The sequence below is a fragment of the Eleutherodactylus coqui genome, chromosome 5 (genome assembly GCF_035609145.1).
Source record: "Eleutherodactylus coqui strain aEleCoq1 chromosome 5, aEleCoq1.hap1, whole genome shotgun sequence".
NCBI classification, from domain to species: Eukaryota; Metazoa; Chordata; class Amphibia; order Anura; family Eleutherodactylidae; genus Eleutherodactylus; species Eleutherodactylus coqui.
The window spans coordinates 35,272,335-35,291,376 of NC_089841.1; the positions used below are offsets into that span (position 1 = coordinate 35,272,335).

At 47.2% G+C, this 19,042-nt stretch overlaps 2 protein-coding genes across 2 annotated transcripts in view; both read right to left on the minus strand.

Annotated features, from left to right (window-relative positions):
- The window catches only part of LOC136629147 (oocyte zinc finger protein XlCOF7.1-like), a 43,637-nt gene extending 42,743 nt beyond the window's left edge, over nucleotides 1–894 (minus strand). Inside the window, exon 1 of the mRNA XM_066605298.1 lies at nucleotides 835–894. The gene's annotated coding sequence lies outside the window, so the exon portion shown is untranslated. The remainder of the gene's footprint in view (nucleotides 1–834) is intronic.
- A 13,778-nt stretch (nucleotides 895–14,672) lies between these two features.
- Nucleotides 14,673–18,610, minus strand: LOC136629172 (gastrula zinc finger protein XlCGF57.1-like). The gene is made up of 5 exons (XM_066605334.1): nucleotides 18,140–18,610; nucleotides 17,934–18,057; nucleotides 17,791–17,855; nucleotides 17,188–17,290; nucleotides 14,673–16,512 (listed from the first exon to the last, which is right to left on the minus strand). Exons 1-5 carry the CDS (start codon nucleotides 18,335–18,337, stop codon nucleotides 15,422–15,424), a joined length of 1,581 nt encoding a protein of 526 aa, XP_066461431.1. The 5' UTR covers nucleotides 18,338–18,610; the 3' UTR covers nucleotides 14,673–15,421.
- Nucleotides 18,611–19,042: the final 432 nt, after the last annotated feature.

Sequence of the window (19,042 nt, forward strand, 5' to 3'; positions counted from 1 at the left end):
CTGTATAATAGGATTGTCCCTCTCTCTAAGCCCCCGAAAACTGAAGTGCATATTACTTGCCGGTTAGTATCTTCAGGCCAAAGTGTGATTGTTCCCAGCAAGAGAAAACAAGTAATCTTGTAGATAGGATACCTTTACATTGGCTAACCGAATACATATTATGGCAAGCTTTCAAGCCTCTCCGGATTCTTCCTCAGGCATGATAATATAGATCCGAAGAGGCATGTGTATATATATATACACGCACACACACATACACATATCTTTGACAAGGCACAGACATGGTGTGATTAAATTGCACTTAAAACAATACCAGAACAGGATGGGTAGAGAAATAAATAAATACTTCAATAGTCTACTGATTAAGGCCGCCTGCAGACGGGGGGATTTGCATTGCAAAAACCGCAGCACACTACGGCAATATGCAATTTCATGTCCACAAGCGGAAATCGATTTTGTGCGGTCTCCCCACGGACGGCTTCCTTGAAGACAATGAAAGCCATCAATCCTGCAATCATCATTGCAGCAATGGTTGTGAGATCAGCGCCATCACCTAGCAACGGCGTGGCGTATTCTATACTGTGCATGAGCGCCGGCCGGCACATCCGCAGAACCGAATAGAAGACGCTGGACAGGTAAGCAGGCATCACTGAAGGAGCACAGGGAGCAGAGCCGCGCATGAGACCTACATGGGGCAGAGCTACACTATAAGGACACGGCAGAAAGGGGGCGCTATCACCGGCTGCACAAGATCCCTGAGGAGGAAGATGGTCAAAAGGGGTTAATCCTCCCCCAGCGGTCCTGAAGGGGTTAATACTCTTCTTCCCCACTGACCTGACATGAGGGGACACACAGACCTCCAGCTGTAGAGCCGGACAGCAGCTTCCAGGACCTGTGATGATGTCACCGTCATGTGATCACCTGTGTGGGAGGAGTCAGGGGTCACATGACCAGGGGATATTCTGCTGTGCTGGCTGTGATCACTGCTGGGTGAGCTGAAGGGATGTGTGGGGTCAGGATGGATGTAGCAGAGCCGTGTTCATGTGATGCACATGCAGCAGAGCTGCATTACTTGGACACGGCAGAAAGGGGGCGCTATCACCGGCTGCACAAGATCCCTGAGGAGGAAGATGGTCAATAATCCCTGAATGACTGCAAACCCCCTGCAGCGAGATCTGGTGGCCGCAGCACTGAAGGGCCCATCTGTTCTGTTAGATGCGGACTGAACACTGAAGGTCTTCTACCCTGAACCCCAAGATGTCACCCGAAGCACAAGACAAGTCACCCCAATATGGCCAAAACCAGATAGATAAGCCACAGGAGAGACCGTCATGTCTGCTGTGAGGAGGCTGAAGCTCGGGGGGCATCGGACCCTCCAACAGGACAGCAATCCCCAGCAGACCTTAGAGCCCCCCAAGGCTCGGTGCCAGAAGACGTCCTGGAGGTTCTGGAGATCTTCTTATAACCCTGGAAGAGATGAGACTAACCGGAGCAGAAGTAGAGCTGCCAGCAGAAGACGGAGAGAACCCCGAGGGGGCCTGTGTTACCCAAACCAGACTGATGCTCCCCTTAATTCAGGATTAGATAAAAGCCAAAGATCCATCTGGTGCCGACCGACATATAAGGCCTCTTTACACATAACAATTATCGCTCAAAATTAGTTCAGTCGAATTAGCGAATTCAGAGAATTTGAGCAATAATTGTTCAGTGTGAATGCGGGGTAAAAAAAGATTGCTAACTTTTTTTTTAAGTTTATTTTTCTGTCAACTTTAAAAAAACCTCATTAGTAGAGATGAGCGAGTACCAAAGGTGCTCGTTACTCAAGTCGAGCTTTTCGTAATGCTTGAGAGCTCATTTTGAGTAACGAACCCCATTGAAGTAAATGGGAGACTCTAGCATTTTTCAAGGTAACCCATGCTCTGCATAGGGGAGGTTGTGTGAATCACCTAAAAAACATCAAAAAGTCACGTAAACGCCACAGAAATGGATAGGGGATGGCAGGGGCAGCATCTAAGGCTCCCAGGTCGCACTAATAAGCCAAATTGGGGGTAAGAGCCTGGCGTCACCCCCCTAACAATTTACTTGGGGCCGACCATAAGCAGCAAGGCACACGCGCTGGCACATCTTAGCTAAGCACCACACTAGGTGCAATGAAGGCCAATCACCGCCTGCGGATGACACCGCTGCCTCTTCTCCTGGGTTACATACTGGCATTGCTGTCCAAGTCTCCGCACGAGCCTGCGTCCACAGTGCACACAAAATTTTCCCTGCGCAGCGTTCAGCTGCCCTCATACCACACGCTGGCTTGATAGCCACACCACCCTCATGTCTATTTATAAGTGCGTCTTGCATGGGGAGGAACCAGAGACACCCACTGCAGAGGGTTGGCAGGGCCTGGCAGCGACCCTCTTCGAAAGTGTGGGTGATAGCCTACAATGCTAATGAGAAATGATGATAGATTGACGTACGATCATCATTCCAATACAGTGCCACCTCCGTCACAAAATTGTCAGGAGCCACAAACATTGGCATAAAGGGGACTCAGATGCCAGCACTTCTACACATCTCCACAATGCAGCAACGCATATTAACACCAAAGATTGGTTTGAAGCAGGAGTTGTCACAAAAGTAGCTACCACAGGTATACAGTGATCCTGTGAACGTCTCATTAAATCAGTTACAGTTGCTTTCATTGCTCCAAAGACTGGATGTACCATGAAGAAGTTCCACAGGCCAAACCTGGCACAATTGCATTCCCTCCCCCCCCCCAGGACCTCGGCCTCTGCCCACACCCTCTACAATCGTGGGCATAAAGTGGACTTGGATGCTAGTACTGCTGTGAACGTCTCATTCATTCAGTTACACTTCTTCAGATTGGTCCAAATCAGTGTCTCAGATAGCTGTGGTAACACAAGAGCAAATACATGTCAACCAGTGCTGATCCCCAGACCCCAAGCAGGAGAGGGAGGTGGCATAATAAGCCCAAGAAACCGTGACCGAGGCAGGACCCACCATCCTATGTGTGGGAAGTACATGAGTGGGCCCAGGGTCAGGCTCGGTCCCAGACCCTACCTTGTATGACCCAGCTGCACACCACGATGGGAAAGCCGACTGCACCCTACCCAAGTCATTCAGTGTATTTGTACCAGACAGCTGAACACCGCCATTGAAAACTTTTGTGCACCCACAGCATAGGCGAGCCCATGAAACCCAAGGCCAGTATTAAACATGAAGAAATGAGAGTGCCCAAACATGGCAGAGCTTCACCCCGCCCAGGACCTCGGCCTCTGCCCACACTTCTGCCCAATTTATTCTGTTTATGTGCCAGACAGCTGAACACCGCAATGGAAAAGCCGAACCCCTGAAACATTTATGTAGCAAGAGTACAGGCGAACTCCTCAAACATTTCTGTAGTAGGTGTATTGCGAACCCCTGAAAATTTCTGTACCTACAGTATAGGCGAACCCCTCAAACCTTTATGTAGTAAGGGTATAGGTGAACCCCTGAAACATTTCTGTACCAAGAGTATAGGCAAACCCCTGAAACATTGGTGTACCAAGAGTATAGGCGAACCCCTGAAACATTTGTGTACCAAGAGTATAGGCGAACACCTGAAACATTTCTATAGCAAGCGTATAGGCGAACCCCTCAAACATTTCTGTAGCAAGCGTATAGGCGAAACCCTAAAACCTTTCTGTAGCAATAGTATAGGCGAACCCCTGAAACATTTCTGTAGCAAGAGTATAGGCGAAACCCTGAAACCTTGCTGTAGCAAGTGTGGAAGCGAACCCCTGAATCATTTCTGTAGCAAGAGTATAGGCGAACTCCTCAAACATTTCTGTAGGAAGTGTATCGGCCAACCCCTTAAACATTTCTATACCCACAGTATAGGCAAACCTCTCAAACCTTTATGTAGCAAGTGTACAGGCGAACCCCTGAAACATTTGTGCACCAAGAGTATGGGCGAGCCCCTGAAACATTGGTGTACCAAGAGTATAGGCGAAACCCTGAAACATTTGTGTACCAAGAGTATAGGCGAACCCCTAAAACATTGGTGTACCAGGATTATAGGCGAACCCCTAAAAAATTTGTGTACCAAGAGTTTAGGTGAACCCCTGAAACATTGGTGTACCAAGAATATAGGCAAACCCCCTGAAACATTGGTGTACCAAGAGTATAGTCGAACCCTTGAAACATTGGTGTACCAAGAGTATAGGCGAACCCCTGAAACATTTCTGTAGCAAGAGTATAGGCGAAACCCTGAAACATTTCTGTACCAAGAGTATAGCCGAACACCTGAAACATTTCTGTAGCAAGCGTATGGGCAAACCCCCCAAACATTTCTGTAGCAAGAGTATAGGCGAAACCCTGAAACCTTTCTCTAGCAATAGTATAGGCGATCCCCTGAAACATTTCTGTAGCAAGAGTATAGGCAAAACCCTGAAACCTTGCTGTAGCAAGTGTAAAGGTGAATCCCTGAAACATTTATGTAGCAAGAGTATAGGCGAACTCCTCAAACATTTCTGTAGCAAGTGTATCCGCGAACCATTGAAAGATTTCTGTACCCACAGACTAGGCGAACCCCTCAAACCTTTATGTAGCAAGCGTATAGGTGAACCCCTGAAACATTTGTGTACCAATAGTATAGGCGAACCCCTGAAACATTGGTGTACCAAGAGTATAGGCAAACCCCTGAAACATTGGTGTACCAAGAGTATAGGCGAACGCCTGAAAAAAAATTGTGTACCAAGAGTATAGGCGAACCCCTGAAACATTGGTGTACCAAGAGTATAGGCGAACCCCTGAAACATTGGTGTACCAAGAGTATAGGCGAACCCCTGAAACATTGGTGTACCAAGAGTATAGGCGAACACCTGAAAACAATTGTGTACCAAGAGTATAGGTGAACCCCTGAAACATTGGTGTACCAAGAGTATAGGCGAATACCTAAAAAAATTTGTGTACCAAGAGTATAGGCGAACCCCTGAAACATTGGTGTACCAAGAGTATAGGCGAACACCAGAAAAAACTAGTTTACCAAGAGTATAGGCGAAGCCTGGAAAAATTAGTTTGCCAAGAGTATAAGCGAAGGCCTGAAAAATTGGTGTACTAAAAATATAAGTGTACCGCTAAAAAATTGGTTTACCCGGAGGGCAGGTGAAACCCATAAACATTTTTTAAAGATAGAGCTCATTGTTGCTTAATTCGCAACAGAGCCTGGAGGCAGCCCTCCGAAAAAATTGGTTTTAACAGAGCCTTTTGGCCCGCAGAAAAATTGGCAGTTCAGCATGATTACATGCTGTTTTAAGAGGAGGAGGAGTAAGTTCCGAGAGGGATAGACCAAGCTACTTCTCCCTTTTTTTGGGGTGATAGAGGATGCATATTTCTCCTGTTGCAGCTAAAAAATCTTATGATCCGCTGCTTTCCACTGGTGGAGAAGAGAAGTCTGGGGAAATCCTGCATTTGTTCATCTTAATGAGTGTAAGCATGTCGGTGCTGTCAGTTGACAGGCAGGTACGCTTATCCGTGATGATCCCCCCAGTAACACTAAACACCCTCTCTGATAACACGCTAGCGGCAGGGCAGGCCAGCACCTTCAGTGTGTACAGCGAAAGTTTGTGCCACGTGTCCAGCTTTCACACCCAATAGTTGTATGGAGCAGAGGGATCGCGGAGTATGGTGGTACGATCAGCTATGTACTCCCTCACCATCTTTTTACAGTGCTCCCTCCGACTCAGCCTTGACTGGGGAGTGGTGACACAGTCATGCTGGGGAGCCATAAAGCTGGCAAAGGCCTTGGAGAGTGTTCCCCTGCCTGCGCTGGACATGCTGCTTGATCCCCACGGCTCCCCTGCTAGTTGGCCCTCTGAACTACGTCTTCTATTGCTAGCGCTGGCAGATGTGAACATTAGCATCATTTTTTCCCCCAGGGCCCTGTGGTATTACATCACTCTCGTACTCCTTTCCTCTTCGGGAATGAGAGTGGAAAGGTTCTCCTTATACAGTGGGTTGAGAAGGGTGTACACCCAGTAATCCGTGTTGGCCAGAATGAATCTAACGTGAGGGTCACAGGAAAGGCAGCCTAACATGAAGTCAGCCATGTGTGCCAGAATCACAGTACGCAACACATCGCTGTCCTTACTAGAAGGATGAATTTCATGATCCTCCTCCTCTTCAGCCCATACACGCTGAACAGATGAGAGGGAAGCACCATGGGTACCCTCTGCAGTGTGGCCAGCAGTCTCTAACCCATCCTCCTCCTCCAAAATGCACTGAGATACAGACATGAGGGTGATCTGGCTATAAAGCAACATACTGTCATCCCCCATCTCCTGTTCTAACCACAAAGTGTCAGCCTTAAAGCTTAGCAGCGAACTTCTCAGCAGGCAAAGCAGCGGGATGGTAACGCTAATAAAGACCACATCGCCACTCACCATTTGTGTAGACTCCTCAAAGTTTCTGAGGACCTGGCAGATGTCGGCCATCCATGCCCACTCCTCTGTGAAGAACTGCGGAGGCTGACTACCACTCTGCCGGCTATGCTGCAGCTGGTATTCTACAATTGCTCTACGCTGCTCATAAACTCTGGCCAACATGTGCAGCGTAGAATTCCAGCGCGTGGGCACGTCGCACAGCAGTTGGTGCTCTGGCAGCTGAAAGCGATGTTGCAATGTCCTGGCTGCATCCATGGTGGACTTGCGGAAATGTACGCTCACGTGGCGCACCTTGCCGAGCAGGTCAGACAAGGGGGCGTACTTTTTCAGAAACCGCTGAACCACCAGATTGAACATGTGGGCCAGGCTTTGCACGTGTGTGAGGCTGCCAAGCTGCAGAGCCGCCACCAGGTTATGGCCATTGTCACACACGACCATGCCTGGTTGGAGAAAGCCAGAGATCGGTCTGCTCCGTCAGACCCTGTAACAGCTTGGGGGTGGTGTGCCTCTTGTCACCTAAGCTGATTAGTTTCAGCACGGCTTGCTGACACTTCCCCACCGCAGTGCTGCCGCACCGCGCGCTACTGACTGCTGGTGATGTGCTCACACTTCTTAATTGAGAGGTGGAGGTGGCAGAGGAGGAAGAGTGATAATACGACGGAGTAACCATCGCCGAGGTAGGACCTGCTATTCTCGGTGTGGGTAGCACATGAGCAGTTCCAGGCTCTGACTCGGTCCCAGCCTCCACCAAGTTCACCCAATATGCCTTCAGGGAGATGTAGTGTCCCTGCCCGCCAGCACTTGTCCACGTGTCCATCGTTAAGTAGACCTTCCCAGTAACAGCGTTGGTGGGGGCACGGTTTATGTTGCAGGAGACATGCTGGTGTAGGGCGGGGATGGCGCACCAGGAAGAATTGTAGTGACTGGAGACCGCCACTGCATTCATGTTTTTGAAAGCCTCAGTTTCGACTAGCCTGTATGGCATCATCTCCAGGCTTAGTAATTTTGCAATGTGCACGTTTAAAGATTGTGCATGCGTGTGGGTGGTGGCGTATTCCCGCTTTCACTCCAACACTTGTGTTAGCGACAGGTGAACGTTCTGCTGGGAGACATTGCTGGAGGCAGTGGAGGACCATGGAGGTGAGGGTTTGGGTGCAGGCCAGGAGGTGCTTGTGCTTGCATCCTGAGAGGGGGATTGGATCTGTGTGCCAGGTTGTGGCACAAGGGAAGAGGCAGTGGTGTTACCCGGAGGCCATGAATGGCCTTCGTTCCACCTTGTGGGGTGCTTGGCCATCATACGCCTACGCATGTTGGTGGTGGTGAGGCTGGTAGTGGTGGCTCCCGACTGATCTTAGTGCAGCACAGGTTGCACACCACTGTTCATTGGACGTCCGCGCTCTCACTAAAAAACATTCACACCTCTGAACACCTAGCCCTCTGCACGGAGGCTTGCTGTGAGGAGGTGCTGTGGGAAACAGTTGGGGGATTATTTGCTCTGGCCCTGTCTCTCCCCCTGACCACCCCACTGCCTCTTCCAGTGGCCCTGTCCTGCTGCTGCACTTGCCTCCCCCTCTGAAGCTTAGCAAGCCAGGTGGGGTCAGTCACCTCATCGTCCAGCAGCTCTTCCTCTGAATCCTCTGTCTGCACCTCCCTTGGACTTACTGCCCTTACAACAACCTCACTGACAGACAACTGTGTTTCATCCTCCTCTTCCACAAAAAGCTCTTGAGACAGTTGCCGGAAGTGCCCAGCCTCATCACCCGGACTCAGGGAAATTTCCAAATGTTGGGCATCGGTCACAAGAAACTCGGGTGAGGAACCGTTTTTTCCGACTTAGGGCAGGGACCCGAGAACAGTTCCTGGGAGTCTGCCTGCTCAGAGTCTCTCCTTTTCCTGGAGTGACGAGGCTGGGAGGAAGGAGGAGTAGCAGCCATTGGATTCAGAGTTGCAGTGCCTAGGCCGGGAGTAGTGGACTGCGGAGAAGATTGTGTGGTCGACACATTGCTGGACGCGTTTTCTTCCATCCATGACAGGACCTGCTCATGCTGCTCTGTTTGTAATAAAGGTCTACCACGTTGACCCGTAAATTGTGATATGAAGCTAGGGAGCCCAGAAACTTGCCTCTCTCCTAATCCCGCAGCAGCCGGCTGTGATTTACCACGCCCAGAAACTCGGCCTATGCCCACACCCTCACTTGGACATCCGCATCCTTGACCCTTACCGCTACTCCTCATCATGGCGGATTAAGGATAGAGCAGGGCCCAAATAAATTACCCCACTGTACAGCACTGACAACTGGGCCTTAATTCAGCGCACACATAGACTTGTAGATAGCGGAGGCTCTATGCTGTGACTTGAAAAAATTAACCCGCTGTCTTGCGCTAATACCTAGGGGTAATTTACTGCTCGCAGAGACTTGTAGATAAGAGAGGCTGTGTGGAGTGAGAGAAGACTCTAAAGCCAGTGGATAGTGCTGGTAACTGTGGCTATCTCAACCCCACCAAGGAAAGGGTATTGTGAGACGCTCTGCATAGCGGCAGAGCTGAAATACGTTGCAGTGGCCCAGGAAATATTACAGTACTGTTTACCGGTGAGACCTCTGTCTAATGCACTGCAGACATAGAACGGTAGTTTGCAGTAGGCTAGGAAATATTAGAGTGCAGTTTCACGGTGAGAGCTGGTTGTACGGCACTGCAGGCTGAGAAAGCTATTACTGAAAGGCTGGGAACAGGCCTAGATGCGTAATACAAAAATGGATGCATGACTGCTCCCAGCCAGCCACAACTATAATGCACAAGGTGAGATGTAGCCCTAAGAAGGACCATTGGGGTTCTTGTATGGAGGATCAGGAGGACTGTATAACTTTCCCTATATAAGTAGCTCTGTCCCTACACTCTGCCTTATGCACAGCACACACAGAACAGTATAGCTGAAATGGCCTGCACAGCTCGGGATGCTTAAAAAAAATAAATGGTGCACTAGTGCTTCCAGCCAGCCACAACTATAATGCACACGATGAGGAGTAGCCCTAAGAAGGACCGTTGGGGTTCTTGAAGACAGGATCCTATGCTAACACTTTCCCTGTATAAGCAGCAGCACTTGCCCTAACCTCTGCCAGCATGCATCTGAGGCGAGCCGCGGGCGGGACCAGTTTAAGTACCCGGCGGTCACCTGATCGGCCCAGCCACTCACTACTGGGGGGAAGAGAGGGCTGGCACATCACAGCAGGAAGTGGTAATGCCTTCCCCCCATGTCTATTGGCTAGAAAATGGCGCTAAACATGCGGGGAAGGAAATGCAATTGACTCGAGTACCGCGTGGTGTTCGTCTCGAGTAACGAACATCTCGAGTACCCTAATACTCGAACGAGCATCAAGCTCGGACGAATGTGCTCGCTCATCTCTAATTCCAATAGTAAACCTGGAGCAAGTGTGTGAATTTCACAGTGCCACATCACTTATACGTTCCATATAGTAATGGTGAACAAAAATAGGAAAGGCATAAAAACATAACAAATATGATATTATATTGAGACTCCATATGTCAGAATTACAGCACCATACCAGATCCAAAATAACGCCTGGGCCATATTATAATGATACGCATGAGGATTCTGCAATGCAGTATTCTAACCGTTGCAATGGCATTATAATGGAACTAGACATGTGACCTTTCCAACGATACATCTCACCAAGGATACTACACGTCCCATATTACGAGTATAATGTTACTACAAAGAATGGAGAAGGTGAAACGGGACCCCAACTATGAATATAAAGAGTTCACACACCAGACGTTATCACATCATTATCTATACAGTGTTACAGATTCCAACATTACATCATAAATCCCAAATTTGTCCTTTTCAACATCATTTTTAACAGATTCCCTAAGCAGAGATGGAGTGTTTGGCCATATTAACCCTTTCTACCCCAGTACTCTGCACCAGACCTACTACAGATCCAGGGGCTAGGGCATACCAGGGTCAGTATCATCATCATGCTCATCCTTTGAGTTTGACTCAGATAGGCCGACCTTTTTGGCCAGAATGTTGGGATTAGTAGTGCATGGACTGTTGTACTGCGGAGCACATAGCCTGTCCTGACACTCCTTCTGTGTGAAATCTCTAATTAATCAGATTTTACAACAAGATGTCGGTAATTATGTTACTTATTGTTTATTCTTGACCTTTTGACCACAATGTTAATTACAATTAGCAGATGTAAATGACATAGCATGTAACTAATTAGGGAAATTCCCTTTTTTCATCATTCTGTGTATTCTGTGTACAAACGCAGTAGTGGAACTACTGATAAAAAAAAGACAAACTGAGGGTGCGTTCACACGAACGTATATCGGCTCGGTTTTCACGCCGAGCCGATATACGTTGTCCTCGTGTGCAGGGGGGGGATGGAAGAGCCAGGAGCAGGAACTGAGCTCCCGCCCCCCTCTCTGCCTCCTCTCCGCCCCTCTGCACTATTCGCAATGGGGAGAGGCGGGGCAGGGCGGGGCTAAGTGGTGCGAATTGGCCCCGCCCCCGTCCCGCCTCTCCCCATTGCAAATAATGCAGAGGGGCGGAGAAGAGGCAAAGAGGGGGCGGGAGCTCAGTTCCTGCTCTAAGGCTCTTCCATCCTCCCCCCCCTGCACACGAGTACGACGTATATCGGCTCGGCGTGAAAACCGAGCCGATATACGTTCATGTGAATTCACCCTAAGGCTTCGTTCACAAGAGCGCATATTGGCCGGCTGTTTTCACAGCCAGCCAATATACGCTTCGTTGTAAGTGAAAGATTGGGTGAACGGGCGCACAACTCAAACGTTTGTGCGCCCGTTTATATAGCCTGGTAAGGACGGCGCAATCTCCCATTTCCAGGCCATCTCCCATTTCCCCTCCCTCCTCATTGCAGGCTTACCTGTCTTCCTCCCCTTTCGTTCTGTGCAATGGGAGGGGCCATCCCGCCTCTTGTCCATAACATCAATGTCCATTGCACAGAACTAAAGGGGGGGGGGGGAGAGGTAAGCCTGCACGAGTGGGGGGGGAGAACAGAGGGAGGAAGTTTAGCAGCCATGCTGCTAAACTCCCTCCCACCTACGGCCGCTGCCATGGGCTCCCATAGGAGCTTGTGCAGCGGCTAGATGTATTCCGGCCAAAACATAGTATCCCCTCTTCCTCCCATGCTTTTTTGGGGGTTATTTCTTGACCCCAGCGGCAGGGATGGGGTGTAAAAAGTGGTGCTCTGTGAGGCTTCGTAAGCTTGATGAGGTGCGACGGTCTCACACAGAAGGCGCCCAACAAGCTGCTCCTGGAACTGCAGGAAGGCGAGCGTTCCCAAGGCTTCTTGTAAATTACGTACTACAGGTAGCGGTCTCAATAACGCCCGGCTCATACGGCCGGATGTGGGATCTGCTTGCAGAGGCCCACAGCAGATCCCAGCTGTGAACCTGGCTGTGGCCCTGCGTACGGCCACGTAATGTACTGCGCATAACTGCATATTCACACAGGCGGTCATGCGCAGTACACCTTTTTTTGTTTATATTCCCCCCCCCATCCTCCGTCGCACAGTGATGACGTGGGTAACGGCGATCACAGACTCGGGCACCGCTCACCGCAGTATCCCGGTGACATCTCCTGCCTCCCGGCTACCTTCAGGAGCTGGCAGCCAGGAGATTTCAAATTTGCCAAGGCTTATGGCCTTCTGTGCATGCGGCTGACATATGATGCCTGTCATACATGCAGAGAAAGCGGCGTCAGGTGCTGGAGGACCAAATCACCACAGGATGGCATGGAAGACCAGGGTGAGTAATCTCAGCTGCCCCATAGATTCAATCCATGAGGGCAGCTGAATCTTTGCGCCGATTGCATTGCCGGAGGGTGGGGGACTCCCCAAGGCCCCCCATGACAGCTCCATGTTGTTATCTACCTCTTGGCACTGACAGCATGGAGCTGTCATGTCCATAGGCCACGCGGTTTTAATTCCCACAGGAAGCTGGTTTTTACGTCCTCGGGGATAAAAAGCCCATTTAACTAGGATGTAGAAACATTATGGGCTGGTCACTAAGGGGTAAAAAGGCCGTCTAACCCGAGTCTGCTTAATGTCCTTCTATTGGAGGAAAAACTAATATTCCTATAACTCCTCCCATTTCTAGTTTTTTTCCCCACATTTAATAATATCAGGCTTTGAGTTCAGATTTTCATACTTTTTTTATTTTTCGATACATATTGAACTCTATTTGCATGTGAAATCATATTGCACAGAATGAGTCTTTATTATCTTTACTCCATCGTTGTTTTTAAAAAGTTTTTTTTTTTTTAAATTGAAAAAAATGTAATAAAATGTAAAAATAAGCAAAACAAAAAAACGTCACATTGGTTTACTATGTGAAGGAAAAACGCTTAAAAAGTACATATCGCATTTCCTGAAAATAAAGGGTTCAAAAAGTTGCATGTATCCCAAAATGCTTGCAATAAAAAAAATACATACTGCCCCCCAAAAAACAAGCCAGCACTAAGCTAAACTGATAGAAAAATAAAAATGTTCTAACATATTAATGCTAACTATCTTTAATGAGAAATGCTTTTATTGTACACAAGTATATAGGTTTCAGGACATAATAAACATCTGGTTATAGGCAGATCTTAACATCAGGTAAATATAACCTCAAATGAAGAACACATGACAAATTACACCGAGTCATTAAGAGAACGTAGGGCAAAATGCAGAAGCAGTGTGTGAAAAATTAAAAACACCTTTACGGCTTCCATACGAGGTAAGAGGGAAAGTAGCAACCAGATGCCAAATGCTCTTGAGTAGTTGACCCTATTCACCTAATTGTAAGACCTTCTAAAGACCAGATTTATTTTTCTTATCTCCATATAAATCTATAGAATCTAAAGAGGGCGTGGAGTGCCCAGTTTTTCCCAGGAATACATTATAGATATAGATAAAATAAATATAAAAACATCTCCATAAAAAAAATGCAGCCTCCCTCCCAATTAAAACTTTTTTCGTTATTACACCAGTTAAATGGGTGTGTCCTGACTTTTGCCTCACGCTATTTTTATATAACTCTAAACACATGGTATTGCAGTAACTGCACTCACCTGCAGAATGAAGATTACTCGTTAGTTATGTCACAGACAGAGGGCTTATTTACACGTCCGTATATCGGCCGGGTTTTCACGCCCGGCAGATATACGGTGTCTCTTTCTGCAGGGGGAGGAGCAGTGCACTGAGCATCCGCCCATTCTCTGCCACTATTTCCAATGGGAGGGGGCGGGTTGAAACTTAGCTCCGCCCCCACCCCTCCTATTGCACTGCTCCCGGCCCGGCTTGCCTCCTCTCCCTGCAGATAGAGACACCGTATATAGGCTGGGCGTGAAAACCCGGCCGATATACGGATGTATGAACAAGCCCTGAATGGTAGAAAATATAAGTTATTATACCCCAAAATGTTGCCATTAAATAAACAGAACTCCTAACCATCCCTCACGGTCGTGGAGCCAAAAATAAAATAGAGATCAGTTGGAAACAACCTTTCGATTATTTTTATCCCCATCATTTTGTCCTGGACACTATTTGCCTTTTCTCTTGTATGACGTGGTTTCTCCGTTAGGCCGGTTTGATACGGCCGAGAAGACTCCACCAGATTTGTGCGCTGTGAGTCATACACATGAGCAATGCTTTCCTGCATACCACCGCAATGCGATGCTCTGCAGGCAACAAATCAAAGCGTATCGGCAGCAGCGCCGCCCTGTTGAAAGCTATGGCAGAGCTTTGCGATTCCCTTCATCCCTGCAGTGATGCGAGGTTTGTTTCACATGAAAACGCCTCACATCTCTGGGACATTCACATGGCTGATTCACGGCTCGATATTGCCCTCGCCCATGTGAAACTATCTTTAGGGCTCATTCACACGAGTGTAAGCATGTAACGCTGCGAGTATCCCATGCATTGTATGCATCGCAGATAGGGATGAGCGAGTATACTCGCTAAGGCACTACTCGCTCGAGTAATGTGCCTTAGCCGAGTATCTCCCCGCTCGTCCCTAAAGATTCGGGGGCCGGCGCGGGGCGGGGAGCTGCGGGGAGGAATGGAGGGGAGATCTCTCTCTCCCACCCGCTCTCCCCTGCTCCCCGCTGCAACTCACCTGTCAGCTGCGGCGGCCCCCGAATCTTTAGGGACGAGCGGGGAGATACTCGGCTAAGGCACATTACTCGAGCGAGTAGTGCCTTAGCGAGTATACTCGCTCATCCCTAATCGCAGACCTTTCGTTCTGCTGTTCGGGACTGAGTAGCAGTGTGGTTTATGTTTTTTTCAAATTCCCCCACTCTGCGGGGAATTGCTGCCCCTTCGCAATGCCTGCATACGAACAGCCCTTTAAGGGCCACATATGATATGTGGAGAAATAGAGCATGTTCAATTTATTTCTCCTGCGTACCACATGCAGTGTCCACACGCAGGGGCGTAACAAGATTTGATAGTAAAAATATTTCCTACAATCTGAACATGAAAAACACTTTTCTCCTGTATGACTTCCCTGATGTAAAAAAAAACACTCATGTAAATGACCCCATTCAAAAGAATTGCGTTCATATGCATGCCAGATTTGTGCATCTCATACCGCACAAAAATCGCACGATTTTCTGGGTCACGTGAAAGGGGCCCAAGAATGAACCCATTGAAATCAATGGACTGTATTCTCTGCGTTTTGCGCAGAAATATGGTCGTGTGCAGCTGCCTTAGTAAAATAGCTATTAGAAAAAAGCCAGAATAAGAAGTTCCAAACCTTCGCCCTGTTGCAGTTGTAAAAAAAGGCACTGTTTACAGCAGATCTAAAAAAGTCCTTAATGACCTTTAGTTAACATCCAATCGTAGCAGTTTTTGCTTGTTTTGGAGCATTTGCTAATCAGAGGAGTTTAACAAAAAAATAGTCACTTTTCTGTGTGAGTACTTGGATATTTAAAAACTGGTGATTTCCTAGTGAACATCAATAAGCCTTCTCTTCTGTGTGACCTTTTTGATGTTTAACAAGATTTGATTTCAGAGTAAAATGTTTCCCACATTCTGAACATGAAACTTGCTTCTCCCCTGTGTGACTTCTCTGATGTCTAACCAGATTTGCTTTGTGAGCAAAACCTTTGCCACATTCTGAACATGAAAATGGCTTCTCCCCTGTGTGAATTTTCTGGTGCGTTACAAGATTTGATTTGCTAGTAAAATATTTCCCACATTCTGAACATAAAAATGGCGTTTCTCCTGTGTGAGTTCTTTGATGTCTAACCAGATTTGCTTTGTGAGCAAAACCTTTGCCACAATCTGAACATGAAAATGGCTTCTCTCCTGTGTGAATTTTCTGGTGCGTTACAAGATTTGATTTGCTAGTAAAACCTTTGCCACAATCTGAACATGAAACTGGCTTCTCCCCTGTGTGAATTTTCTGGTGCGTTACAAGATTTGATTTTCTAGTAAAATATTTCCCACATTCTGAACATAAAAATGGCGTTTCTCCTGTGTGAGTTCTCTGATGTGCAACAAGATATGCTTTATGAATAAAACATTTGCCACATTCTGAGCAAGAAAATGGCTGCTCTCCTGTGTGACTTCTCTGATGTATAACAAGATTTGCTTTGCTAGTAAAACATTTCCCACATTCTGAACATGAAAACGGCTTCTCTCCTGTGTGGGTTCTCTGATGTACAAAAAGATTTGCTTTATAAGTAAAACATTTCCCACATTCCGAACATGAAAATGGCTTCTCTCCTGTGTGAATTCTCTGATGTATAACAAGATATTCTTTGGTAGTAAAGCATTTCCCACATTCCGAACATGAAAATGGCTTCTCCCCTGTGTGAGCTCTTTGATGTTCTCCTCTTCTGTAACTTTTCTTCTGCTTAACAGTCTGTGATGGATCAGAGGATGGGGCCTGTATAAAAGCACTAGATGATGGATCTTTGCTATGAAGGGCTGAAGGTATATTTGGGACAATGGCAGGTTCTTCATATGCATCTTGTCTACCATTATCATCCAATTCAAAATCTACAGATATCAGACGTCCCTCTGAGCTCCTGGTACCGTCACCTGCCAAGAATAAAGCTGATTTTACCATTATTGAACATAAGAAAAATGATATTGACATTTCTATATAAATTACAGGTCACATAGCAAAATGCAATTAGACAGAAATAAGCAATTAGATCACAATCTAACAGTAGACCTCAGAGAGAGGACCAGTAGATCTTGATGTTCTGACACCAAGGTGTTATCTTCCTCCCTCTCCACATCTCCATGACAACCAATGTGCAAGAGAACATTTCATTAGGAGATAGAGTAATAGAGTTTACTTAGTTCTAAAATTGGGAAGATATTCTTATCTCAATAGTACTGACAGCAAACAATGAAGGAATCGGCCTCGTTCACATAGATATATTATATATCAGGACTACAGATGGATTTTACACTCATCTATTTCAAAACATTTATTCTTCTAAATAATGGATACAATACAGAAGATAATCGGGTCATTATTATGATGTGGTGCCCATAATTACACCCATATTATAGATGCCCATCATGTGTTAGCGCCTAGAACGGTATCACATGTCAGCCACATTTAGTTTGTACTTTGGATGAATGGGGGAACATCCAGCGGAAACTGACAGATCCCAGAGCTTATGAATCTACAGAACTATCTGCAGCCGCTGACCGAGGAGAATCGGTGACTCCTCTCTGCTGTATTTAGTGGTTACTACTCACCTGGGCGGTTACCTGTAGGAATCTCCTCTTCAAACTCCTCTTTGACCATCACAATTGTCTCTGTAGTATTAATATCAGTCAGATCTTCATCCTGATCCAAAAGCTGTGAGACAAATATTGTAAAAGTCAGCAGACGGTTGGAGAAGTCGTGTGAAATGATCATTAATCATCATGAAAACTCCAAATGACCTGACTGGAGTAGTTATCTGAGCCACATAGCTGCAGGTCTAGAAGCCGGACATAGATATTAGATGACGGGTCAATGACCCCCCAGGAACCTCATACACATGTATATCTGGCATGGCTAGACACGCTGCACGTTGTCTCAGTGGAGGAGATCAGCGTCTACCAGATACATCCACTGTTTGTCTCGGGGGAAATGAAGGAGCAGATAGATATAAATCCAACCTGTTGGCTCCTTATTCCCACCAGCAGTCTCCACCGCCAGAAAACTGGGAGAAGATCCAGACAACATGTAATGTCTCTGGTCAGCGGTAATCCTGCCATCTCCACCGGCCTCATCACACAAGGAGAAGACATCTAATAAGACTGAAGACAAGAGCTTCACAGCCTTCTACAGTTTAGAGGGACATCTCCATCTACCTGATGGTCCTGTGGAAGAAGAGGACGGGGACATATCTCTGGTGGGCTTCTCTTACTGGATGGAACTGGAGGAAACACAGACAGACACTGAAGTCATTCTTTACATACAGATAATAAAGTCCCCGTGTATTTAGTCCTGTCACCTGGTGATGGGAGCGGCTGGTAGTCCTCCATCATGGCCTCCTTGTACAGATCCTTGTGTCCTTCTAAATACTCCCACTCCTCCATGGAGAAATATACAGCGACATCCTGACACCTTATAGGAACCTGACAACACAATATACAGTCATCACCCAGAAGCCTCCAGTGCTGTTACTGTATAATGTCCCAGCATTCCCTGCACCATCACCTCTCCAGTCAGCAGCTCAATCATCTTCTTGGTGAGTTCTAGAATCTTCTGTACATTGATGTCCTCATGTATCAGGGGGTGAGGTGGGGGCCTTGTGATTGGGCTCAGGGGTCTTCCCCATCCATCACATATGGGGGCCCAACAGCCATCACTAGAGGTCTTCTTCACTACTGTGTAATCCTGTATATTGAGAGACATTGATTAATATCACTACAGACCAGGGGCGTAATTAAAGGCCCAGGGGCCCGGATGCAAAAAGTTCAGCTCTGCCCCACCCCAGTACCCATACCTAAACCATGCTGCATACAGCTGCAAAACAAATTTCCATACATGATCTGCCCCTTGGTGTAATCATTCCAAACATGACTCATTTCTTACACTATATGACAATTTGTTTGTAGCCCTGTAGGCCACTCTCAGACACACAGACCGCTTTTTACCGCTAACAGTGCAGCGTCCTGAGCACCATATTAACTGCGGTAGATCGCTCTGGTTGATTTTAATGGGGTTACTCAGACCTGAGCTGGAACGCACGTTTTTTAATGTTATGATTCTCAAAAGCTGTCTGTTCTATATTTGTGGCTTCACGTTTTTTAACGCACCTCCTCACCCATCACAATGATGGGGTGCATTAATAAACACTGTTAAACACTGTACCACGAGTTCAAAAATCACCACAAAAGAAGCAAAAATCTTCCCCGCGCTCCAAGGGTTAAACCAAAAGATACAGACCACAGGTCCGTAAATGACCAATACTATTTATTTTGCTACGCGTTTCAGCAACATATACAAACACATTAACAAAAATCTGTCTTATATACACACAAAATATAACACAGTCCTAAAACTGACCCGTGTGGTAGTCGCAGCGGACGCCATCAGAATGTCCGTCCTCCCTAGGGA